Below are 26,557 nucleotides of genomic sequence, written 5' to 3' on the forward strand. Positions count from 1 at the left end.
AGGCCTCATGTCTTTAGTTTCTAATGCTAGAAATTATGACATCTGTCTCCTGAGATTTATGAAGACTTTCCAAACTGTTGAAACAGAGAAAAGGTTTTGTACTGGCAAAATACATTTATAAGCATTAAAGAGATATGTCTTTTCTATTTAACAATAATTTTTGAACAGATACAGATATTGAAGATAAAAGAGAAGGAGAAAGAACTTTTTTTTTAAAGGGATTTTGGAAAGTCAGGTATTCCTGGAGGTTTCCCACACACCATTTTTTGATGTCTACAGTACCTGAAGAATGCATGTGCTTAAAAAGTAACTAGGTTAGTTTTTAGTAGTATCAGAATTTGCTTGCAGTCATTAAAGAATTCCCCTTCCTCTGAAATTGTAGCCTTTCTTTGTTATGGCTCTCTTTGAAAATAGCCTGATTGACTGTCACGAAATTGCTTTACATCGGCAGGTTTTCAGTATTTTTAAAATATTATGTAACTTACTGATCTTAAAGTTTTATCAGTGAGTCTTAACATGAAAGCCCATTGAAAAACCAGCTTTAAACTTGTGCTTACTATGAGAATCTTACTACTGTAGTTTTAAGTGTCCAAAAATTAGTCTCTCAAAAACTGGAGGAAAACATTTGCTGGTCTTAGTTTACTTTGTATATGTGACAGCACTTTGCCTGGAAAGATGTTTTTATCTTGCTTTTCTAATGAAATAAGTTTAGTTTCTTTGTTACTGATCTTCCCTGAAGTTACCTTAGTTCAAAACTTGCTGGCAGTTGGACAAAGGTTTCAGAGATGGAACACTTGTCTAATTGGCAGTGAGCAGAATAGAGACATCCAAATTCTGTTCACACAAAGGAGCATGAACCAGTACTGTTAAACGTTTCAAAAGGCAGCAGCCAATGTGCTAGCTGGAATAAATTCAACTAATTACTTCATGTGTGTTTCAAATGTTTTAGGTGATATGCTGCCCCCTCCCCAGCTTTCTGGACATGGCACCCAAAGGAAAGTGGGCAGGTAATGCAGGAGGATGAGAGGGAGGGATGCAGCAGCTTTCTGAGAGGAGTGATGGGGAAGAGATCTGTTGGAAACCAGCCAGTGGTTTTGCTGTGTATGATAAGATCAATTTCGTATAGTAACAGCACAGGAGATAAGCAAGTAAAAGAAAGCACAAAAACTTTTTAATACACTCTTAACCCACAAACTGCTAGTGGGTTGTGCATGGTATTTGAAAAAAAAACCTAGTAATAGATTTTGAACTTAAAAGTGATGGTATTTAACAACTGAATAGGATACCTGTATTCCTTGATCATTTTGATGAAAATTGCTTATGCAATATGGTATTATTGAAAGGGTAAAGCAATAATAAAAAAAACCAACCAAAAAACCCAACAGAACCCAAATCATTTAAAAGTTGCTTAAAATCTCAAAAAACTAACAGTAATTTCTTTAGTTGATATTTTCTGTGGTGGTTTTTTGTGTAATTAGCTCTCTCGGGTTTTTCTGGCTACTTAGAAACTGGATTATGGTACAAATGCTGAAGCAGAATGTGTGCAGTTAAGCCATAGTTGAGCTTAGGAAGTGCTTAATATAAAGAAATTTTGTGAAATTATTGCTGTGATGATGCCATAGTGTGGATATGAAAAGGAATTTGTTATAATAAACTGTTCCTTGAAAAAAATAAGCAAATTTATTTCAGTATAAGGAAGATGTGGCTGCATATTTCACCTTAAAATTTTTACTTTGCCTTCTGGTCTACAAGTAGTCAAAGTATGGTAAATTCTGATTTTTTAATATAATTTTGTGTTTTAAGTGTGCTTTTCTTCTGGTACTACTTGAAAATACATGCGTTTTCTTAATTATCCAAGTGCAGTAATTGTTCTTCATAATAAACTCATTACTGAAATTTAATCAAACTATTCATAATTTGGTAGGGAATTATTTGAAAGTAAATTCTGCGGAATATAAAAATTGTTCTTTTCTAGTTATTTAAGTGTGTAAAACCTCGTATTCAGTCACTTAACTCTGACTGCAGTGCCTTTCTGTGGGCCTTATACCTGTCAATCATAAAGGAAATAATTTTTTGTTTAAAAACTGTGTTTACATGAAATAGTGAAGAGGAATAATTCAGAAATTATGGTACTTTGTTTGCACAATGTATTATGGAATATGTGAAGGGAAATTTAATTCTTAAGCTGTTGCAGTAATAAGAATAAAGCAAGGAAACTCAGTGCTTTGTTATGATGGTAAAAACTGTTCAGTGGTCTGAGAGAGATGGAAAACATGGCCCTATATGTGTTGGTTTTGACAAGTGGTTCTTTCTCATCACTGAAGTGCTGCAGAATTAACATTCATTCACCTTGAAGAAAAAAGAATTGCAAGGCAGCTTTAAACCTTTTTTCTCCGAAAATACATGTTTATTTAAACACCTAATTCGATCATCCGTTATAAATGTAGTTGGCACATGCCACTATTCCTGAAAAAATTTAATCCATCTCTACTCAAAAGTTCCTACTTCTGCTATTGCCAGTACAATTTCAGTGGCAAGAAGTACTAGTTTTGCTCATGTGAAGTCACTAAATGAAGGTCTAGGTGTCGCATTTGTGAGCTGTTAGTGATACTTTTTTCTTAGAAAATGTATGTAGAGTATGGAAGTGGGCATAACTCTGTAGCCAAAGGTAAATCTGGAAATAAGATTTCAGCTTTGTTCCACTTGAAACTGGTAGTCTAGACTGCTGTAAAATCATGATAATTGTGCTTTAGGAAATGGAGGGTTCACTAACTGCTAAAGCTATATCTTTGTAGAGTATATTCACATTAATAGAACTGGAAGTAGGTCAGTAGAAAGCCTAATAAGCCATTAAAAAAATCTCTTTGAAATGGGAGTAAAAACCAAGATTAATGTCTGTGTTTCTAAATCTCTACTGGGAAAGCAGGGGTGGTGCATAACATTTTCCAAAGTTACAGTCTTTCAGTCCTAGCTATGTTTTCTTTTAAAGGTTAAATCACCTTCAGTTAGATTACAAAGCTGCCATTTAATTTTGATTCACTTTGACATTTTTAGATACTGTTCTTAGTTTAGGTTCTTGTGCAGATTGGAGCATTCTGGTGCAAGTCAGACATGCTACATAGATGAAAGAATATTCATCCTAGAGTTGGAGCTCTCTGTGTCACTCCATGTCTGATGCTAAAATTGGTTTCTGATACCCATGTATGTCTGTGAGGATGGAGTTCTCCATTAGATTTTTATCTAGCAGTGAAGCTGGTTTGAGAAGTGCCTTGAGGGACTCGCTCTCACAGACTGTACCTCTTGAGAATTCATCCTGTGGAGCTGTGTCCTAATTCACAGTGTCTTGAGACTCTTCAGAGTTACTCTGAGTTTAGTCTGTATGAGAGCTGTCATGCATTTGTTTCTGTACAAAATCTGAATTGATGCCTCTCAACACTTTGGTTAAAAGCCTGGCATCATGCAACATCCTCAGAAAATAAAGGCTAAAAATAGCTTCACAATTTTAGAAATTAAGACAGTGTTAATTGCTGATGTTTCTGGAAGATTTGTTGAGTTTTCCCCACTATTTTTCATCTTTATCATTCTTTTGCTCAAAAACAAAGTTATGGGCAAAAATAATTTCAACAGGAAGGTAAAAAGGTGGAAGAACAAGTAATGACAAGTTGGTTCTGCAGAGTATTGCAAGTCAATTTAGTAGTCTGAGCTGACCTGCATAGTGGGTGTTCTAACATAGTCAAATGAATCTAGTTTATATAATATTTTTTTAAAGCTACTTCTCGTTATAGTCTGGCAGAATTGTGTTCTGGAGGTTTGTAATCCTGGCACTGTTGCACCTGACTACTTTGAGTACTTTTAGGTTGATGCTGCTACTAAAAAAACAGTTGCTCATTTTCACTGCTGCTGCCACTGCTGTTCAGGAAGAATAATGGTTCAAAGTAATTTTCCTTGTTTGAGTCACCAAGTCTCTTAAAGTCATAGAAAGAAATTAAGTTAGTGAAGAGTAAGAGGAGAAAAAATGAAAAATAGAGGCACATAATGACTGTATGGTAAGAAGGGTTAAACTAGTGTAGTTGGAAAGGATAGAGTTGCTACGCCAGCAGCTGGAGGATTGCCCTGGATCAAACCCTGGTAATATGGAAGCAAAAACACCAATGCCAGCACTTCGAGCCAGTTAAGTACTCTTGCTACCTGTGGGCCATACTTTTCCACATGCCAGTGCAAGTGTTCTGTGGCTTGCAGGATACTGGATTGTGGAAGTGGTTTTATTCAAAAGCACTTACGTTTTTCCAGCTAAATTTTCATTTGGATCAGCATGACTTAAGCAGTCACCTACTATACCCTCCTTGCTTTGGCAGAAGCTGTATGACAGTATTGGGGTGAACTATTACTTGTAGTCACACCTTAAATTGGAACAGTGTGTTCATCAGGTTTGACCTTACTAAATCAACTTCTAAATTTCATTGAACTGCACCCTCAGATTGGGTTGAAATAATCTCACCCTCCCCTGTCATTTTTGTAACGACATGTAATGAGCTGATTCAAGAGGCAGATATATCTGAAAAGTAACCTGGGCAGAAAAAGGGATTTTTCAGTAGTGTCACTTATCAGCTACATACGTGCTGGCATAATGTAGAGACAGATCTGACAGATTTGGGTTGACTCACACAGCCATGAAACTGTACCCCAAGAAATTCTACAAACACTCCTCCACCCCCTCTTTGTGAGGCAGTATCTGTAAATAAAATGAAGTGTGTGTCCCTTGTTTCAGGGAGCTGCAAATGTTAGTGCAGTAAATGATGTACTGGCCCTCCATGTCTGAAAAAAGAAGCTAAGAAACAGAGGAGAATGTTCTCTGGTAACTAACAGTTGAAATCACTGCTGTGTTTATATACAAGTGTGTGATTTTGCTGGTGCCAGTACTTTTGAACAAATGTGTATGTTGGGGAGTCCACGATGAATTTTCTAATGTTTAGCTAACTGCAATAATAGATACCATTCATCCTAGTACATAATTGCTTTCAAAATAATTTGATTTTATATTTGAATTCAGAATGTACGTAGTAATAAGTACAGAGAAGTACTTAGATACACCTCTCCTTTCTCTAGGATTGTTAGATTTTCTCTTTTTGCCCTTATTGTGTATCCTATTTGTACAAAAGAAGGAATTTGAGGTTTCAGTGTTTTTCAGGCCTCCCTAAGCATGATGGCTCACAGTTTTGTACCAGCATTATGGTTATGAGATGCAGTCTTTGATGTTTAGACTGGTCTTTTCCTGTTCTGCAGTCCAAACTACTGTCTTGTGTTGTGACTTGAACTAGAGTAGGCGGTACAGGCCAGTGCTTGCAAACAGATTTGTCTTCATGCTGACTCTCATTCTTACTGTTTTTTCTCTTTCTAATGTCTGCTGTAGTTTATTGTTCTTCAAACAAAAACATGTGCTAACTTACAGGATGTCTTATCTGTCTGTAGGGGAATAAGTGTGTGCGTATGTACACAAAGACAGAGATGAACCTTTTATTTCCAGATAATCACGTATGCAAAAAAAAAATTGTACTACTCAGCAGATAGGCACCATAAATAGCTTTCTCCCACAAGCATGAACTGATAAAATGCAAGTAGTAGAATATTTTTGTGTGTGTGTGTGTCATATCAAAGCCAGTTATTAACATTCCACAGGGCTTATAGCAGGAACAGATCCTGAGTTTACTCTTGCACATGAAGCTCTTTCAGAATTATTCATAGAAAGTGAAAACCCTTCTTTAACTAATTTAACTAATATTTTTTATGCTTTGGGACCTGAGAGTTTTGCAGGACATACTAAGGACTCCTTGATAGGCCAAAAATCCAGCTGTTGTTGAAATATGTTTCTACATCATTTTGTTTATTATTTAAAGAGACAGTGTTTACAAGGAGTTTGCACTTTTTTAGTGGTTATATGCATTGAAATTCTGTAGCTGCCAAACTTCAGCCAACCTTAGAACTGAATTTTGCCTGCTTTTCTAGTAATTTGTTTGTATGTGGAAACTTCTGTGAAAATAGCCAAATGGGAATGTTGCCAGAAACTTTTGGATGAAGTTATGTAGCTAATTTTGATTATACAAATCCTCACTTTGAAATAATTTTATTTCACCTCATATTACTTGGTTTTGTGGCTTGTTTGGTTTAGTTTCATTTTATATTATTATTATTGAAGTAAGCCTTTACTGGTACTCTTCAATTCAAAACATCAGAATAATGCTTAAGAAATGAATGCATGGATATGCTTTGCATATTTACACCTCTGAGTAGTATATTGAGATTCGTGGAGTTCAGTCTTTTTGTTTATAAACTCTGGAGACCTTAAGTGACTCTTGATTCAAAAATCTGTAATTACCTGGCAAGTCATTGATTGTATATGAGAAGAGCCTGTGAGTAATTGATACCATTCATGACCAGTGGATCAAATGTTCAGAGGTTTGACCAGCACAAAGAAATTTGGGTACATTTATGGGAAGCTAGAAGTAGGCTAATACCAATTTTACAATAAACTGATTTTGTGCTCTCTTAATCCTGACCAGAATGCTTGCAAAACCATCATACTGAAGATGAGGGGGGAAAACGTTATGGTTTTCCTGGACTTCTCTGAGATTGCTCACTTGGAGATACTGCTTTCGCACATAGGATACAAAATGCTTCAATGGGAAGAGTATATTCAGTGATGGAAAACTAGTTTTCTACTGCTTGGTCTCAGTACCTGACTCACACAAGAATCAGCTGTCTTCTGACCTCTGAAGGCAGCTCCTAGGCAAATGCAAAACAAATACTGTGGACACAGTGTCACCAATGTGCAGGTGGACACTACCTGATTTGATTATTACCCCATGATTTTACCATTTTTTAACCCTATGTGTGAGCAGTCAGAGCTCTGTCAAAAGAAAGATGCTTAAGGTTAAAGCAGAAGAAGGTGATAGTTTCAAGTGGGTGACAGGAAGCATTTCTCTCCATCCTCCAGGTTTTTTTTTGCTGTATGTTTCCCTTTGATACTTCTTTTTGGTCCTTAGTACAGGGCTGTACTTACCTTTAATGAGGAAACTGCCAGTAGTAGAATCTGGGAGTAACATCTTTTAGTCCCTCCTTGGTTAGCAATTTGAGCCCCATGTGGATTAGGGTTATTTGCTCTACTCTCAGCATCTGGTACTGAGTTCTGTAATTAATCTCATCATGAATGTATCAGTATTTTGGGACTATTGAATAAAAATACTGAAGCATTTTCCTCAAGATCAGTTGCTTGGCCAGCATCTGTTTGTTGTCTCCTCCTCCACTATTCTCCCATAAAATTCATAGTTGAACATTAATTAGGTCTCAGCCATTTTCTTTAAGGTGCTAAGTGGCTTCAGTTTAATGCCTGAGTTTTAGGCACTAAAGATTGTAGTTGACAGCTTTTGTTTCCTGACCATACATCTTAGCCAACAGCATTTTTAGGATGTTCAATGAACTCTTGCAGCTATTGAAGACTATTGCAAACTTCTACAATTTGTAAGCCAAAGTGCATTTCTGATGTTTGTACTTTTGGCATTGAAATTTCTCAAATTTTGTCATGGTGAGGATAAGTGATTTTTCTGGATGAACATGCCAAAGTGTTTTGCAAATTCAGAGCTACTATGCTTCAAGTGTTTTTTTTAAGTATGCTGGACCTTCAAAAATTGTGTGACTCCTGTTTTAGGCATTTTTTTAATGAGGATATTGCTGGCAGCTATTTAAATTATATTTAGTACTTGGAGATTGCTGATTCCAGCAATGTAGTTTAATGAAGTGTTATTTTCAGCTAAATTCAACATTATCAATTTTGAGACTGAACTTGAGTGGTGTCTTTAAATACGTAAATTTAGCATTAAATACACAAAGTATGTTTTTAAATAAAAGATGTTGAATACTTTCTAGACTTTAAGTTTGAGAAGTCTGCCGGATGTTCTTCCTTGCATAGTTATGTGATTTTTTTTTTCAGAAATTTATTCGCAGATAATGAAAATGTTATACTAATTGGAGAACTTCCAAGTCAAACAGAAATGAATGTAGATGTTTAAATGAAAAAACACTGCATAACACAGGTGATGTGAGTAGATTCACCAAGAATAGTCTGGGGAAGCTGTCTAATGATGGGTACCTGATGTCGGCAGTGACAGTGGTTTTACTGTCACTATATATATATGTCTATCTGAAGTCTCTTTCTAGCAGAGCAAGCAGAGAAAGAAAATGGCAGTGTTCTGTGATTTTTGGGACATCACTGAGCTTTACGTGTTTCAGAAAGAACGTTTTAATACAAGACACTCTTTTTTGGAACAAGTTAAAAAAACATCTGTCACGTTTTGAAAACATTATTAAAAGTAAAACACTCTTGATTTAACACTTTATATCTGATAAACTGACTGCTGCTTATCTTAACAAAATCAGTAGCTATAAAACTGTGATTACATATGAGGAATGCTGAGGGACAGGTACTGCAGTTAGAGTCATATTCTATATATCTACAAGGAAGGAATTTGATGGAACTGATAGGCAGAATAGTTGCAGAGCTCTTATGGCGGAAATGAGGAGTTACTTAAGTTCTCAAAATGTTAGAGAGAAATTCCCAGACAAGACTTTATTAGCCTGACATTAAAATAACTGCAGAAAATCAGAGCAAAGCCACCACTGCTCTGGGATATGTGACATATTTTCCTCTAAAACAGTATTGCTAGTCTGGAAAGGTATACTGGAGTTCTCTAAAAGCAGCGATTTGGTTGGTTTTTTTTCTTCCCGTAGTTAGGTAAGAACACATGGTTTTATAAACAGAGTGTATATTCTGGATTTGTGATAATTTTCAATCAGCTCAAGGCAGTTATATTGCTTGAAAATACTATTAAAATGTTTAACAAAGTTAGAAACAAGTGGAAACACAATCCCGTTGCTGGTTATTGGGTGTAAATGTCAAGACACAGCAAATAAAAATAGGTATGATACAGAGACATGAATGGGAAAGCCTATTTTTTTCTGTCTTCCTTTTTTTTGTTGTTGCTCTCCTGCCCTTTTAATTTTTACTTTTTCGTTGGACATACAAATGCACATTACTCCCATACTCAAAACGGAATAGTCTACATATTGTATCATAAAATTAACAGTTAAAACATTACAAACAACATTTTAAATACTGTCCTGTAAAGCCCACCAAAATGTTTTCTGTAAATAATATATTCAATTTGAAATATTTCTACTCTTTTAATATTGGCAGTTATGATGGTAATATGAATTTATTGAAGGTTTTTCACATTATTGTTTGCTACCTACAATAGAATCACATGCATAGATGTATCGTTGGTTTTATGGGCTTATTTCTCAGAAACTGAATATCCTACACATAATCATTGTCTTTAGCATCTTGCTTTTGCTATGCACTGTGGATTTGACTTTCCTTCTATCAGCAATATTGGTGCCTTTTATTTTTCCTTTTGTCTCCCACTCCATTTTAATGATAATATTTAAATGGAAATTTAAAAAAAATATTTTTATTCATTTCACATGTATCAGAAGTCAGTTTATTACTTTTAGGGTTACTTGTCATTATTCACAGTAAAATAATTTAGGCTTGCTAAATGAATTGTACAAATACAATACTTTCTATGTACTTACTAGAAATCATTTTATTCCTCCTTATTAAAAAAATTAGGATTTACAGCCAGGAAACCACTTCAAATAAATTTCAGGTCCAATTTTTATGCATCAATTTTCCCCTGTGCTTTAAGAATTTTCAGAAACTTTGTTTTTAATGGAGCTGGTTAAAAATAAATTTAAACCAACAGACACGCACAAAGTAAAATTCTTGCATTTTGCATTCAGTCCATTTTGTAGTGCCTTTGTTTTGATCTTGGTACCTACCTAAAGATAAAGCTGGGGGGGTTTATATTTCTGATGCAGGTAACAGCGCTCAACAGGTAGCAAAATTTTCTGATAAAATAGTGCTTCATTGGAGAAAGATAATTTGAACAGAAATTCTTTGCAGCAGTGCATCTCTCTTGGTAGGTGTGGTAGCTGGCACCTCGTCAGCTGCTGGGAGAAAATGTCCATGCCAGCCAGTGCCTTCTGAGGGGCTGGTTCTGGTTTGATGTGCTGGGTTGTTAGGGTTTTGGTTTTGTTGTTACTGGTTGCTAATACAAGTTTTGATTGTGAAAGATCAAAGTTTTTTACAGTTTTACAAGTCTGATTTTTGTCCAGCCTTTCATGTTGGGAATGGAAACTCTCAGCTTCTGCATCTATATAATTGTTGTTAATATGACAGTCTTGTACTATGACTCCAGGAAATGACAACAGTAGACAAAATTCTTCAATGAAGTTTTGTCTCTAGATATGGTTCATGCTAGGGTCTCACATGATCTGCCCCCTTATTTTTAATTCTAAGGCATGGTGGAATCTGCCTACTTAACAAACCAGGAAAGTCATGTCATAACTAAAGAGTGCTTTCTTGTTGACCCATGGTACCTTTGTTTTGATACAGCATATGAGGTCATTACGTGCAATTGCCAACATTCAGCAAGAATTTCTGATTTAGTTTCTCTCTTACTGTCACAGATGGAAGAAATTTTAATATTTTTCTTCTTTTACTGTCACAGAGTGCAATCAGAGTTAAAGATCAAGGTACAAATATTTCACATAATCTTCTGCTTTGGGAGGTGTTCTGCTCGCCACAGTTTATAAGATTGCTGAAATATAAAACCTCTCTTCTTGGAAGAAACATATGTTTTCTGGTCCCATTCATTGGTTGTGTTGAAACATGTATTGGGTTTGCATGGCCAAGAGTTTGTAGTGGGGGCACCTACAGGGGTGGCTTCTGTGAGCAGCTGCTTGAAGCTTCCTTCACGGCCAGCAGAGCCAATCCCTGGCAGCTCCAAAGACGGATGTGCCACCGGCCAAGGCTGGGCCATATAGAAATGGTGGTAATGCCTCTGTGATAACCTGTTAAGAAGGAAAAAGAAGTTATTTGCACAGATGGAAGCCAGAGAAGAGAGGGGCGAGAGTATGTAAGAGGAGCAACTCTGCAGACACCCAGGTCAGTGGAGAAGGAGGGGCAGGAGGTGCTCCAGGCACCAGAGATTCCCCTGCAGCCTGTGGTGAAGAACATGCTGAGGCAGCTGTGCCCCTGCAGCACATGGAGCACCACAGGGATGCTGAGATCCACCTGCAGCCTGTGGAGGAGACCCATGCCAGAGCAGGTGGATGCCTGAGAGGAGGCTGTGGCTTCATGGGAGACTTGTGCTGGGCAGGGTGCTGGCAGGGAGCTGCAGACCCCAGGAAAGAGGAGCCCAGGTTGGATGAGGTTTCCTGGTAGGACTTGTGACCCTGTGGGGGCTCATGCTGGAAGAGCATTGAGCTGGTTATGAAGAATCCTCTCTCTCACATCTGGAGGCTATTATCAAACTATTTGCAACACTTAATAAGGAACTACAGACTCTTTCATGGAGAATATGGTTTGAAGAATTTTTTTGGAGAATATGGTTTGAAGAATTTTTTGGGTTTTTTTTAGGAGGACTTCTTAATTAAATGTTTCTAACGGATGATGTCTTGAATTATCATTAGAACATTTGAAAAATAGGCTCTTTTTAGTCCCTCTGCAAATACTCCTGTTATATATCTATGTATGTGGAAGCAAAGTTTCTGAGAATTTAGGTGACTTTAGGAACCTTCTTAGGGTATTTAAATAATTATTAGTCTTTGGCAGGAAAATTGGAAAGAATACCATTACAAATCTTTCTAGTCATAAAAGCTAGATACTGCTGTATCTAATCACTTATAAAAAGTAAAATGAAAATTGGTACTGTGACATCACACTTACATCATAGATATGAAGGATGTTGAGTAGTGTGAGTATGAAAAGATATTGTGCTGATAAACATAGGCACTCTTCATTATTTGAGAAGTAGTATACATACGTTGTTAAAATGTGATTTGATTGCGACTATAGTTTGTGTCATAGAAAAATTGTGTGAACCAGTTTAAAACTGGGATAGCAAAATACCTTAGGAATTGCAATATTGGTACAGCCATACTAACCACATTTCTCAATGATTCTTGCATTAAAATTAAAAGGTATTGGATTGAGTATCTAAGTATTGTCATGCATCAGAAGCTGATTGTAAATAAAAAGTAGATATCAAGAAATAATTTTTGTTGGTGACAAAACATACGGTGACCTAATGTTACATAGTACTTTGCACACTTGAAAACTTTTTAGCTGTTTGGGAAATGTGATGAGGTGAGTTGGTTTTGTTCATCACAGCCAAGAAGAATTTCACAGAATTTTTATTAAGTCAAATAATTTGAGCTTCTGGGTCGGGTACGTATCAGATCTGTCTACGATCTAACTACGCCTGTCAGAAAACTATTCAGGACTTTTTCTGAGAAGCTTTTCAGACAGATCAGTGAACTAAATTTAGTCATGGAGCTGTTCAACAAGTGCACTGGCACTGCATGGCCTAAAGCAGGGCAGGGAGAGTAATAGGAAGGGGAGAAGGAGATGGTGGCTGCCAGTGGTTAAACGGGATCTCCATGTCACATACAGCCAAAACCAGACAGAAATTCAGACCTGTTTGCCAAACAGTAGTCACAGCAGTACACAGTTCAAACCTGTCTCCAGGTAGCTATGATTTTGGTTGCATGTGATCACTTCAAACAGTCCTCATTTCAAAAGAAAGGAGAGATAGTAAAGATTCCATATTGATGCAGTACTGTGAATGTAAATAAAGTAACAGGTTGTTTTTATGTAAAGTATAGTGGTACCTGCTTAAACACAAAAGAAATGTGCTTGGGTTTAAAGTATCATTTACTTGGAGGAAAAAGCACATTAGTGTTGCATATAGTGGTGAAGGAACTGAGGGTGTAGAAAAATGGGTTTGAATCTTCTAAATCTTACTGCAATAAAAATTTAAAATCAATGATATTGTCTAAAATACTCAGTTCTGAGCAAAATATATTTTGCCAAAGTTGTAGTGATAAGAAAGAGTGTGTAGTATTTTCTTTGCGCATCATGAATCTGATTTTTCCCATAGGCTTGTTCATGGCCCAAGAGTACAAGATTCATTACATGCAGTGATAACAGCATTAGGATTATGTTCTGCTGGGCAGGAAGGGGACACAATTTCACTTCCTTTTGCACCATTGTAATCTTGGGAAGCATACCTTCTTTGAATCTTTCCTTGCAGCAGACCTTACAGAGTTTCTGTGATCAAGATGTCAATGGCACATGACTGATTCGTGCAGGGCAAAATATTCAAGAACTATTTAAAAAGCATGTACTAATTTGTGCCATGAAAAGTATTTTGGATTAAGGCATCCGATTTGTCTCATTTTGTTTGCCTTGTTCCTCCCATCTGTTGCATTCATGCTACTTTGAGGAATTACAACTTTGTTATAAAGTTCTAGCTTTACATCAGAACTCGAATTCTGCTGTGTGTTGATTATGAAGATATACTATTGTACAACACCTCTCTCAATTTGGTAACAATACTTGTCCTGTTTATGTGATATTTGAATTCATTTTGTAGTTACTTTAAAATGTGTATCAAGGAAGTTCTTCAAGTAATCCATGATTGTATCATGTATATGCTCCGTATACTGTTTTTATTACAAGCAGTAGTGTTTCTGCTTTTTCATATGTCAGATCAATTTAATATCTGGGCCCTTGGAAAATAGTCTGAGCTGCTTGATGTAAGTAAAATAATACAGAATATGCTGTTTCACCAATGTGAAGATAGTGGTAAATTACAAATCTGTGGCTTCTGTGCGTGTGATTGGTCTATTGGCCAGAGCTCCAAAGAAAAGCCTAGTGTAGGTTAGTCCCCAGGGGAAGAATAGCCAGTTAAACTGTTTGCCCAGCCAGAGGGGTATCACTGTGGCTTCCATTGCTGTTGCTGCATCAGCTTTACATCTCATACGATACATTTGTAATCGCATCTGGAAAGCCCGTTGATTGGCTTCAGGTGCTGAGCAGGATATAAAGAAGAAAACAAATAGTCTTTGCTCCATAGAGTGTACGTTATGCTTTATATAATCTTTTGTTCAACTTTTCATTTTCTTTTTTCCCTTTCCCAAGTTATCCAAAGCCAGTTAAGTGTTTTGTCAGAGGGTATAGATTAAAGAATTTGTAATGAAAATGGGGCAATATTTTTTTTTTCTGGATTTAGTAATAGTACGTGACAGGGAGTACTACTTTTCACTTTAATAGTGACAGAGGCAGAACTTCACAAAAATGCACCAGCTGCCTCCTAGTTCATTGATTCTATTATTCTCATGTCATAGAATCAGAGAATGGTTTGGATTGCAAGAGACCGTAAAGATCACCCAGTTCCATCTCACCTTCCACTAGACCAGGGTACTCAGAGCCCTGTTCAACCTGGCCTTGAACACTTCCAGGGATGTGGCAGCTACAGTTTCTCTGGGCAACCTGTTTCAGTGCTTCACCACCCTCCCAGTAAAGAATTTTCTTCCTAATATCTAATCTAAACATACCCTTTCTCAGTTTAAAGCCACTTCCCCTTGTCATGTCATTTACATGCCCATGTTGAAAAGTCCTTCTCTGGCTCTCTTGCAGGCCCTTTTTAGGTATTGGAAGGTTGCTATGAGGTCTCCCTGGAGCCTGCTCTTCTCTAGGCTGAACAACCACTCTCTCAACCTGTCTTCTTAGTAGAGGTACTCCATCCCTCTGATCATCTTCGTGGCTCTCCTCTGTACTCACTGTCAGGTCCACATCCATGCACCAGAGCTGGATGCAGCACATCAGATGGGGTCTCATCAGAGCAGAGTTGAGGGGCAGAATCCTCCTCCCTTGGCCTGCTGGCCAAACTTCTTTTGATGCAGCCCAGGACACACTTGGTGGGCTTCTCACCCACCTGCAGCACCCCCAAGTGCTTCTCAGGGCCGTTGTCAGTCCATTCTCTGCTCAACCTGTATTTATGCTTGGAATTACTGTGACCCAGGTGCAGGCCCTGTAGAACATCATGAGGTTTGCATCAGCCGATCTCTGAAGCCTGTTAAGGTCCCTCTGGATTGCATTCCTTCCTTCCAGTCTGTTGACTCCACCACGATGCTTGATGTTGTCAGCAAACTTGCTGAGTATGCATTCATGTAGCCAGCAAAGATGTTTAGCAGTGCCAATCCTGATACCAGCCCTGTGGAACATCACTCTCCATTTTAGAGACAACAGTGTTTAGCTGGACAGTGTCAAATGCAGCACACAAGTCCAGGCTGATGATGTCAGTTGGTCTTCCCTGGTCCACCAACACTTTAACTCTGGAGTAGAATGCCACCAAAATTGTCAAGTACGATTTGCCACTAGTGAAGCCATGTTGGGTGTCACCAGTCACTTTATTTTCTATTTGCTTTAGGATAGTTTTCAAGAGGATGTGCTCCTGGATCTTGCCAGGCTCAGAGGTGAGACTGGCCAGCCTGTAGTTCCCTCAGTGGCCTCCTGAAGAGGAGTTGCTTGCCGTGAAGCAGATGGTGCTCCATGGCTAATGCATCTGCAGCCAGAAGGCAACCCCAGTTCTGAAGCTGGAGATCCTGCTGGTTCATTTCTACTTGCAGTATTTTTCCAGTACATAAATGGCACTCCTGTATTTAAAGCATATTAAAAAAATAAAGTCATAGAATTATTAAGATCAGAGAAGACTATTCAGATGATTGAGTTTATTGCTTGTTACCTGAGAGGAGAAACTGACCCTCAGCTCGCTACAACCTCCTTTCAGGTAGTTGTAGTCTCCCCCCTTGAGCCTTCTCCAGGCTAAACATCCCCAGCTCCCTCAGCTGCTCTTCATCAGACTTGTGCTCCAGACTCTTCACCAGCTCCATTGCCCTTCTCTGGGCTCACTCCAGCACCTCAATGTCTTTCCTGAACTGAGGGTCCAGACTCAGAAAGAGGATTTAAGGTGTGGCCTCACTAGGGCTGGGTACAGGGGGATAATCACTGCCCTGGTCCTGTAGGCCATACTGCTCCTGACACCGGCCCAGCATGATGCCATTGGCCTTCTTGGCCACCTGGGGATACACTGGCTAGTGTTCAGCCATCTGTTGACCAGCACCCCCCAGGTCCTTTTCTGCTGGGCAGCTTTCCAGGCACTCTGCCCCAGTCTGTAGCACTGCCTGGGGTTGTTGTGACCCAAGCACAGGACCTGACACTGGGTCTTGTTGAGCCTCCTAGCATTGGCCTTGGCCCATCAAACCAGCCTGTCTACGTCCTTCTGCAGAGCCTTCTGCTCTCCAGCAGACAACACCCAACTTGGGTTACCCTGTCCTCTGTTGGTGTTCATATAGTTCTCCTCCCGGTATTACTGGAGTCATCAGTATGATTCAGCAGTAGATGATCTTCCTGATCCAACAAACTCTTTTCCTAAACCTGCAGGTTCTGAGCAGCTAAAGTTAGTATTCCTGCGCAAGGCACAGGTCTTGGACAAGAGCCACAGCTACCGTGCTGATTTCGTATCTTTGGAAACAGGCCACATGTAAGCTGCATATGAGATGTGGGCAGTCTGTGAACAGCCCTTTAGAAACCTCTGGTCTATGTTTCAATGCAGTTGAAAGGCTAACAGTGTCACAAGAAGCTGCAGGTATTGTTTATCTCACCTCATTTCAGGCCTCTGGTCAAACTGAGCTGCTTTCATGGTTGGTGCAAAGTGCCAGGGCAAAACTGAGTTGACATCTGTATATGTCATCATAGACATCTGTGCTTGAACTCAGTCAGGGTCTGTGTATTTCTCTTCTGTGCCTGAAAGGGTAACCCAGAGTTAACTGGTTTTCTCACTGCATGGTTGATACAATCAGATGAACACCTCCAGAATGTTTTAACTCCTTCAGTTTTCAGTATGTTCATTACATGCTGAGAGTGACTTTAGCAGTCTTCATTTAGCTGGTCTCTCTCGTTTGAATGAAGGCATTTGCTTTATATTAATATTGCTAAAGAGTACTTTTCTGTCTCCTGCTTTTTGCACAGAGTACAGTAACAGGTTTTTGTGGTGAAAGCTGCTAAGTCTGTATGCTTTTGTATAAATGCATATTAGTGTTCTAGATAGAATTATTTCAACTGTACAGCCAGACTTGAGTTAGACAGTACTACTGTAATTTGAAAAAGTAGTGAGTTCATGTTACAGTTTGATCACATTTTCCAGGAACAAAAATGGTCTTAGCCTGATAATAAGTGGTTTCCAGTTTGGAAGTTTCAAAACCTTAAATTACTTGGACCTTTAGCCTTTTGTATTTATAGAGTTTATTTTAGGTTTTCAGTTTTCTTAGAAGATTACTTTAGCAGATCAACTTCTAGCTGCATCCAGGTGAGGCCACACCAGTGCAGAGCAGGACAATCCCCTCCCTTGAACAGCTGGAGATGCTGTGCCTGATGCACCCCAGGACACAGTGACAAGTGGCCCTGTAACAGCCAGACCTGTGTGCTGTCAGTGGAAGGATGGTTTTATGCTTTCACCTGGGGCTTTGAAACATAGCTTAAGAATATTTTTAGGAAACAGGCCAGTAAAGTACAATTTATATATTTCTGGGCTGTAGCTGTAAGGTTCTCTTTTTTTCTCTTTGTTGTTGGGTAGGGTTTTTCTCCTCTGTCTTTTTTGTCTCCCTTTTTTGTCTTTGCAGTTAATTGGATTATACTTACACATTTACAGAAATTGAGGAGGATTTTAAAATAATGTACTGTAGAGAAGGTTGCTATCAAACATTTAATTTATAAGATCTACTGAATGTAAAACTATATTTCAAAATTCAGGAGAGAAAACTGATAGACAGCGTTTTCGTGTTGGAAGCAGGGATATGCTTAATAATGGAGAAGCAACCCTAGAATCATTTGAATGACAAAATAACAAAAAAATTCTGGTCAAAATTCTTGTTAGAATTCTGTGTTCCGTTTTGTGTTTTACAGTTACTATTTTAGAGGTGAATTTGACCCATCAAGGTTTGTCATTCTGTGTTCTCTCTTGTATGTCTTTATTTTGTGTACTGTGTCTGTAGTGGGCATACCAAATCCTGTTGGTATGCAGTGTGGCTGTCCTTCACAGTTTTGACTCTTATGGATGCTCAAGTGACATGGAGGAATGGAGCACAAAGACTGATTTCACTGAGGTCATGCTAAGAATCTCTGGTACATATGCCTGTTTTGTGCTGACATCCTAGAAGTCATTCTTATCCTCTGACAAACACTATTCCAAAAGTTAAATCTGCAACATTTATTTCTTCAAACTAAATTCTTACTTTCAGTTTTGCCAAATCATTATGTTGAGACATTTCAATTAACTGGAGTTGGATAATAATTAAAAATAAATTATTTTGGTGGCATTTCATAGGAGTTAGTAGTTCTTAGCTGTGCTGGAAGAAACAAGGAACCATGTGGTCAGTTTTTTACATTATGTTAAGTTTAAAGATGCAGCTCTGAGTATGCAGAAGGAATAGATCTGCAGTGTTAGACTTATTTTACATGAGGGATTAAATTATCTAGTTTCTAGTTTGTTTAAACTAGATAGAAAGATTGTGTATGTGTAAAGTACTTCAAGAGGTCTGTGCCTCAATAGAGGCAGAGTATTAAGAGTGGCCTCTTGGGCTCCTCTAGTCCTGGCATAGCTCTAAAGCAGCTGCACTAAACTGTAGCCATGTGTTAGGCCAGATGGCTTACAGCTCCTCGCACTCTCCATACAGAGGTGAGTCTTCACTTGGAATTGCAAAGGGACTGCTTTGAGGAAGAGATGCTGCCATCTCCAACCTCATCTGTGTGCAGCAGTTCCTGTTCTGTACCTCAGGTCAAGATTGACAAAATAAGCAGAGCTGCAAAGTGATTTTCATTGTCTTAATTTAAAACACCAAGTTCAATAAACCTTTAAGTATCAGATTAACACTTCTCTTTTTCTGATACTTTCCCTAACATAAAAAACCAAGTACTTACTGTGATTATGCAGCAGAACATGTATTGATAGCACTACATCCTTTTAAAAAGGTCTTGTTTTAGTAATAAGGAATAAAAGCAGAAAGAACTTAATTTCTTTTTTGTGGTGTTTTTCAGATGGTGGTAAAAACATTCATGGATATGGACCAGGACTCAGAAGATGAGAAGCAGCAGTATCTCCCATTAGCCTTGCACCTTGCATCTGAATTCTTCCTCAGGAATCCCAATAAAGATGTGCGCCTCCTTGTAGCATGTTGCTTGGCTGATATCTTTCGTATCTATGCTCCTGAAGCTCCATATACTTCCCATGACAAACTTAAGGTAAAAATGCTTTATAAAAGAAAGGCTTTTCTCCTTCCTTATTCTTATAGAGGAAAATATAAACTACCCCCCACCCCAAACCCAAATGAGCTAAACAGTCCCCCTCCCCCAGCAAAAAAACCCCAAAAACAACAGAAAAAAGGTTTTTACTCCCATGAATACTGATTTTCAGTTTTATTAAAGAAATGTTACTTTAATCCTGTAAGTCAATGTAGTACTTAAAGGCCAGAGATTTGTAAAGAAATGCTAGATGGCCAGTATCTATGTTGGTGATAACTTTCTGTCAGTGCCCAAAAAAGACAATGTTCTCACATTATGAAATTGAAAATGTGGGTACATGTCACTACTAAAGGATTGTATTTTTATTCTCTGCTAGATCGAGCTTCTAAACTTCTTTGTTTCTTTACAGGACATATTCTTGTTTATTACAAGACAATTAAAAGGCTTGGAGGACACGAAGAGCCCTCAATTTAACAGATACTTTTACTTGTTAGAGGTAACACAAAAGTTGCAACTTTCGGTGGATGGTATTGGCTCTGTAAGCTTAAGAAGTGTAATCAGTCTTTCTCTTGATGTGCCAGTATGCCTGGCAAATTTCTTTCATTCCATAAATCACACCAGTCTCATTAAAGTTCAGTGAATTGCTTCTTTTAGTACTTTTAATGCTGTTTGTGCTAATTAAGTTCATCAGCCTGAAGTTGAGGGCATGTTAAAATGATTGGTATTTATTAATATTTAGCTTTTATCGTGTAATTCCATACATTGGGGTTTTTTTATCGAAAGAAAATTTCAAGTGCTGATTAAAATGCAAATGTGCCTATATTGGTGATGGAAGGAATGTAAGACTTTCACTTTTAAAACATTGCAAGACCACACTCTTGACAAGAACTAAGTGGTAGAGTTCAGTGTGCTTTTAGAAATAGTATCTCATTTGTAAACAAGATTTGATGTTTAAAACATGATATTTAAAGTTGTATTGTTTCATAGCATGAAGAAAAAAGTCTAGAAATAGGGTCTTATTATATTAACATGTTCTGTCAACCAGTTTTTGTACTTAAGAAATCAGATTATTCTATATTTAGTTTTTTCTGGATATATCTTGCAAAGCCCCTTTGTGTTAGGAGCTCTTTATAAGGAAAGCAAATATCCAGTCTCTAACCCCAAAGTATTTACATCTAATGTATATTATTTTTCCTTCAATAGAAAAAAATGTAACTGACATGAATATATTTATGTGACTTAATGGGAGTTGTACTAGCCTAAATATCCTAATTTTTATTTTAGAATTTAGCTTGGGTCAAATCTTACAACATCTGCTTTGAGTTGGAAGATTGCAATGAAATTTTTATTCAGCTTTTTAGGACTCTTTTTTCAGTTATCAAGTAAGTAGAATCACTTCCATTATGTTAAACTGTCAAAATATCATCAGTTTTGGGGGTAGACTGAATCATAGCATAATCTACAGATAAATATGTCTGAACAAAAGTCTTTATTTCCCTAAACGAAGAGCTATAGGGAAAGCAAATGAGTGTGAGCTACTGGCATTATGGAGGGGTGTATGTCTGAAAGCAGATGTGTTTTAAAACTTGTTATCCATGTTACAACAGTATACTCCTTTCTGGTTAATTTATCTACATTTTTGTATTGGTTGTTACTGTCTTTTTTATTTTGATTCTCTTAAAGCAGAGCTAGGTTGTTCTAGGTTTTTGAACCTTTCTATAAGGGAGGAAGTGTAAATAAAATAGTTTTGAATTTTGAGATATGGCGAGTGTAAGGGAGAGCAAATTGGACAACATTAGATATTGTTTCTTGATTTTGTTGGTGGCATTTGTGAGGGTCTGAGAATTTAATATTGATTATTTTCTTTATGATCTTAGTAATAGCCACAACCAGAAGGTACAAATGCATATGCTGGATTTGATGAGTTCTATCATCATGGAAGGCGATGGAGTAACTCAGGAGCTGCTGGACTCAATTTTGATTAACCTCATTCCTGCACACAAGGTCTGCCAAGTAAAATATTATTGTAGTATACTGTTATAATAACAATATTCTTACTGCCTTATGCATGTTATTTATCCTTCATACACTTTAGCTATTGCGACTGTTTTATTTTCTCACATTCATCTGGGAATTATCTGGTGCTGCTCATTTGGTGCTGCTCATTAGCTATGTCAAGATTCTTCCATATTTATATAGGAGATATATATTTATATAGATATATATCTATATAGCTCTTATATATCTATAGGAGATAGTGCTTACTTGCCACTTCAGGATCTCTGTACTGAAACAAAAATAAAGTGTTTTCAAGCAAAAATAATAGGAAAACATTATATCTTGAGGATTATGGGTTGTTGGTTGTTTTGCTTTCAGGATATGTTGGGGTTTTTTTAATACAGAAGATGTGAAATATTTTTTAATTTTAAAAGAAGGCGGGGGAAGGTATCCCCAGGACTTCTTTGGTGTCTTGCTGCCCTCCTCAGCTTGCCACTCAGACTTCCTTCCACCTTCCTAGCTGTGCTTTTCACCCCTTCTATTGTTCTTCTCCATTTAATTCACGTATAAGGGGCAAAGTAGCACATACAAACACACACTGCCCTTCCTAGAGGAATTTTATATGAGCTTTTCCTCGAAGAGGGGATCAGTGGGTCTGCACTCAAGCTTTTTTGCCTTCACTGTGATGCCTTAATAAATTTGAAAAGAGACTAAACAGAACTCCTTTAGCTGTGAAATAAGGGAAACTGTGGTGCAGGCTGGTGTTTGACCAAGAAGATTCCCTTGCTAAAACACTTGTACTTACCAAAAATAGTGTGGAGTACTGTAAGTTTCAGTTATTAGTTACAGTAAATTAACTGTGCTCTGGTTATGTGTTTCTGTTTGTTCATTTGTTAATTTAAAATAATTGCAAAAATCAAGGCAGGTCCATCCATTACATCATAATTAAAGTTAAATTAGTATATAAAAGCAGAGATTATTCATTTGGTTGCATAAAGAGGGAGACTTCATGGAAGTGTATAGCATGGGAGTGACTAAGCTGTGGCCATTGTCATTTACCTGTGAAATCTTATCGGTGTATGAAAGTATCTCTTGTCTGAGATGAGTTTGCATTCCTTCTGTCATAATCATGAGACAGGAGTGCCATTCTATCAAATCATTTTTATTGACAGCAATGAGATACTGTCTTATTGAAACTGCTACACAGATGGGACTCTTATAACAAGAGTTCTTTTGAAAATAGACTGTTCTTTGTAAGTTGCTTCTAATGAATTATAGGCAGTAGATACCAGGAATGGAAACAGAGTGGTGCTATGTATGTCAAGGGATGCTATTAACAATGGTGAGCATTTCTCTTAGGGTACAAAGGCCCAGTAAAACCTTGTACAACTTAACAGTGAGTTGTTGCTACTTGATTTAGGCAGAGTAAAAGTGAATGTGATCCTTTAGCATTAACATTGTTACAGTTTTGACTAATGAAGGAAATTCTCAAGCAAGGCTCTGATAGAGAGGGAGACAAACCAGGTGTAAATATTGGGTTGTGCTTCATATTTGACCAGTAGAGGACTGGTGCCACTATTATCGACTGTTGGCCATGACTGGGCAAATAATATCCTGTAGTCAGTGCTCAGTATTGTAATTTAGTCATTATTTTGGTCTGTGTTACTTTGTTTGTTTCCTGTAACAGTAGCACTTAAACTACTGTTTTACCATGGTAGTTAAAAAAACAAAAACCAAGCAAAACAACTGGAAGGTTCTTTTGTCTGATCTAGCAGAGTCTGGCTGTTGCAGCTATGTTCTCCTTTCATGAACAGATCTCCTAGGAAATTCTGTGATTCTGTAGCTTGTCCTTAGGTATGTAAATCAGAAGCACTGTAGCCTAAAGAGCTCTGTTTATTTTCTTGTGGAATGCATACCATACTGATACCTCAGATCTGTGCAAAACAGTCAAATACCAGCCATTCTCTGCAATGACATAAGAAAAATACCGGTGTGGCAAGACTTGATGGAAGTTTGTCTTTGTAAAGAAGCTGAAGTAATGTGTTTTGGATAATGCAGTCTGGCTTTGTTTTTTAATTAGAAGTGATATAGTCTACCTCAGAATCTAGGTTGTATTAATTTGTACCTCCATTGTCAGTTAAGTGATGGTGGTGTACATTGTTCTCTGTGTGTGCTAGCATGACTCTCCTGTAGTAAATCCAGGTTTTCAATAGCAGTATCATATGTCACATTTTGCTCAGACCTGTGGCCACAAACTGTAGTCCTTTTTATTAACTTTCAAGGCAGTGCTGTTTAGTGAATCTTTTTCTTCACACTCTTACTTAAGTTATTCCTTAAAAATATTTTCATGTGTTAAAAATCCTTATTTTCTTCTGCATGTTCTACAGCATGGCTAATCCAGACTTTCAGAGCTTCTTTTCTCCTAACACATTGATTAGTAGTGTATTATTTTTTAATAGCTGTATATTTTATCTATATATATATATTATTTTTCTAGGCTGTGGAGATGGGTGTGGGGGTGTGTGTGAAGAGGTTGTATTGAAGATCCATAGAAAATGTATTTTCTGTATGAGTTTGGCAGTCCTTTAGTTTAATACCAGCATACCACTCAACAAGATTTTAATCATGGCTTGATATGGAGAGAAAGTTTAGGGGTATTTTTTAATTTGAGAAGAGTTCATTACATATCTGTCTGTCCTCTATAATGAGAAATCAGTTTTGTGCCTTGGTGACTGAGGATTTATTTGTTTGAGCCTTTGGCCGTTTCTTTTTCTTTACTATCTGTTGAAGAACTGTTGTCATCTCATTAGTTAAAAGAACATGAGGGGGTTGTTCTCAATGTAAACTTGCCAAATACTGTCTATCCAAGAATCAGTCATCACTAGGCATTACCTGCATTTTGTCTGCAGTGATTTGTAATTTTCAGGGCAATCAGCTCATCCATTTCTATGTTTTTTCTGTCCAAGCTGCATTAATCTTTAGATGATATGAGATACCGCATGTTGAATTTGTGCAGACTTGGACTGTCAGATTTTTCAGATGTGCAGTTACATTATTTTTCTTGCTCAAGAGTAAAACAAACAATGTTCAAGTTTGTCGTGTTACAATCAAATGCTTACTTGGAAGGTTTACTGCTAACTCTGCCCAAGTATAGGTGCTTTCTGTAGTCTCACTGTGGGCTATCTCAGAGCATATGGTACAGTCTGTGGAGAAGTCAGTGCACAGTTTTACCCTCTAAACAAAGCTGAACTTGCTTTTACAGGGTGTATTGTCAATGAGGGTGTATCTTCAATGAGTATGTGAGGGGCAAACAGAAAAAATTAATTTAAATTCATTCATTTTCCAGTGCCAAATTTGGTGCACGTTAATTTTCAGAGTGTGGAGGTATGGTAATGTTTCTTCAAAATATTTTATGCCACTGCATGTGAAAACCCTATAAAATTTTATTATATTTTCTTTATTTCAGAACCTTAACAAACAAGCATTTGATCTTGCAAAAGTCCTGTTGAAAAGGACCGTCCAGACCATTGAACCGTGTATTGCCAATGTATGTAATTATTTCACATTACCTTCAAGTAACAGGTGTTCTTGTTACTGTCTTGATTTGTTGGAGATTGGCTAGGGGGTTTTATTCTTTTAAGTATTATTTGTAGAAGCCACATTTTCTATTGCAGCTACAAGAATACCATTTTCAAAATATTATATTGTTGACTTGGTTGTTAAATATGTGGAGTGTTTTAAGTAAGGGAGGAGGAAATTAATTTTTATCCATCTCAGTCTAATGTTAAGCCTCAATGTAGGCTGTGAAAATAGGTGGCCACCAAAAATCCTGTTACAACAAAATGAGTTATTAGTACTTCGTATGTCCAGCAGCCAGACAGCCTCATGTTGTACCAAGCATTAGGATGAAGCATTTCAAACTATCAGCTCTTTGCTAGATTGTTTTTTCCCCTCCTAAACTTGCTGTAGTCGTAAAAAGAGCTATGCTTTTTACAAGGCTTCATTTAAATTATAATTCCTCTTGTTGAGTGTCAGCATTGTATATTCTGCCTATTAATTCAGCTAGGTGAATGTGGTCTGATCCATTCTGTTTCTATTTCCTTAGAGCTGAAGCCAATAAAATTCATAAAAGTCAGGGTAGTTTAAAAGGGAATTAGGCAAATTCTAAAAGATTAATCAGTAAGTGTTTAAAAGTTCCAGGAGTCTCACTAACAGTTACCACATTCCAATTCTCCTGGTTTTTTAAGCTTTTTAATTAGTCTTCTCTGGAAACACGACAGTCCATAAAGTAACCTTTGAGTTTATTTAATACTTTTCTCGTTACTTTCTTTTTCAAATGTATGATAGCTTTTTTGCTATTATATTTGCACTGCTTAAATAACAGCTCACAATATGTAATAGGAAGTGTTAAATTTTAATATACTTTATATAAATAAAAAAAATTTAATAATTTAGGCTACTTCAGTTTGTTTCTGTTAGATCACTAATGACCATGATACATTACCCATCAAGTATTGCTAGACATAATATAAAGACATTTGATATTCTTTAAAATGGATTTGATGATCTTCAATTGGATTGAGTTTCAATTTTAAGAAAATTTAAAAAATATACTAATTCTTTTCGTCAGTCATCTACTGGATATATATGCATTTTAAGTTAACAGTTCTTTTATTGCCTGTTATTTTTGCTTGGGAGATAGTTATTGAGATTTGAAATTTGAAAATTGTCATGAATTAAACTATCTTGATAGAACTAATAGAACTGAACTGAGAAGGATGTTTGTAATGTGATTAAACGAAAATTGTAAGGTTGAAATACTTTGATTTAATGAAGAAATTGTGCATTGAGTATTTTCCACTAGTATAAAAGCATTAATGATACCATGTTAAAATAATTTTTTAAAATAATGTTTGCATTAATGAAGGAAAATACACTACATAATATTGTTTGTATTTTAGTTTTTTAACCAGGTTCTGGTACTGGGAAAGTCTTCAGTAAGTGACTTATCCGAACATGTGTTTGACTTGATACAAGAGCTTTTTGCCATAGATCCTCACTTACTGCTGTCTGTCATGCCACAGCTGGAATTCAAGCTGAAGGTAGGTTACAGTATGGCTTTGGACAATCAGGAAAATTTGTGGGGATATTAAGAGAGCAGAACTGTAAATTTAATGAGTGTTCTACCAGAGGTATAAAAATTTTATATTTATTGCTTTATTTTAAACATAAATATAATATTAAAGAAAGGATACTGGAAATTTGTATACAATTATGTGCTTATTGTGCTTGCAAGCATAT

At 37.1% G+C, this 26,557-nt stretch overlaps 1 protein-coding gene across 2 annotated transcripts in view; it reads left to right on the forward strand.

Moving 5' to 3' along the window:
* Nucleotides 1-26,557, forward strand: part of PDS5A (PDS5 cohesin associated factor A) — a 74,444-nt gene that overhangs the window by 8,758 nt on the left and 39,129 nt on the right. For both annotated transcript variants that reach the window (XM_085059114.1, XM_085059115.1), the window contains exons 3-8: nucleotides 19,055-19,258; nucleotides 19,668-19,754; nucleotides 20,543-20,640; nucleotides 21,136-21,262; nucleotides 24,723-24,803; nucleotides 26,218-26,358. In XM_085059114.1, the coding sequence (XP_084915240.1) occupies nucleotides 19,055-19,258; nucleotides 19,668-19,754; nucleotides 20,543-20,640; nucleotides 21,136-21,262; nucleotides 24,723-24,803; nucleotides 26,218-26,358 (738 nt within the window). The remainder of the gene's footprint in view (nucleotides 1-19,054; nucleotides 19,259-19,667; nucleotides 19,755-20,542; nucleotides 20,641-21,135; nucleotides 21,263-24,722; nucleotides 24,804-26,217; nucleotides 26,359-26,557) is intronic.

Source organism: Lichenostomus cassidix, chromosome 4 (assembly GCF_008360975.1).
Source record: "Lichenostomus cassidix isolate B80296 chromosome 4, HeHo_3.0, whole genome shotgun sequence".
NCBI lineage: Eukaryota > Metazoa > Chordata > Aves > Passeriformes > Meliphagidae > Lichenostomus > Lichenostomus cassidix.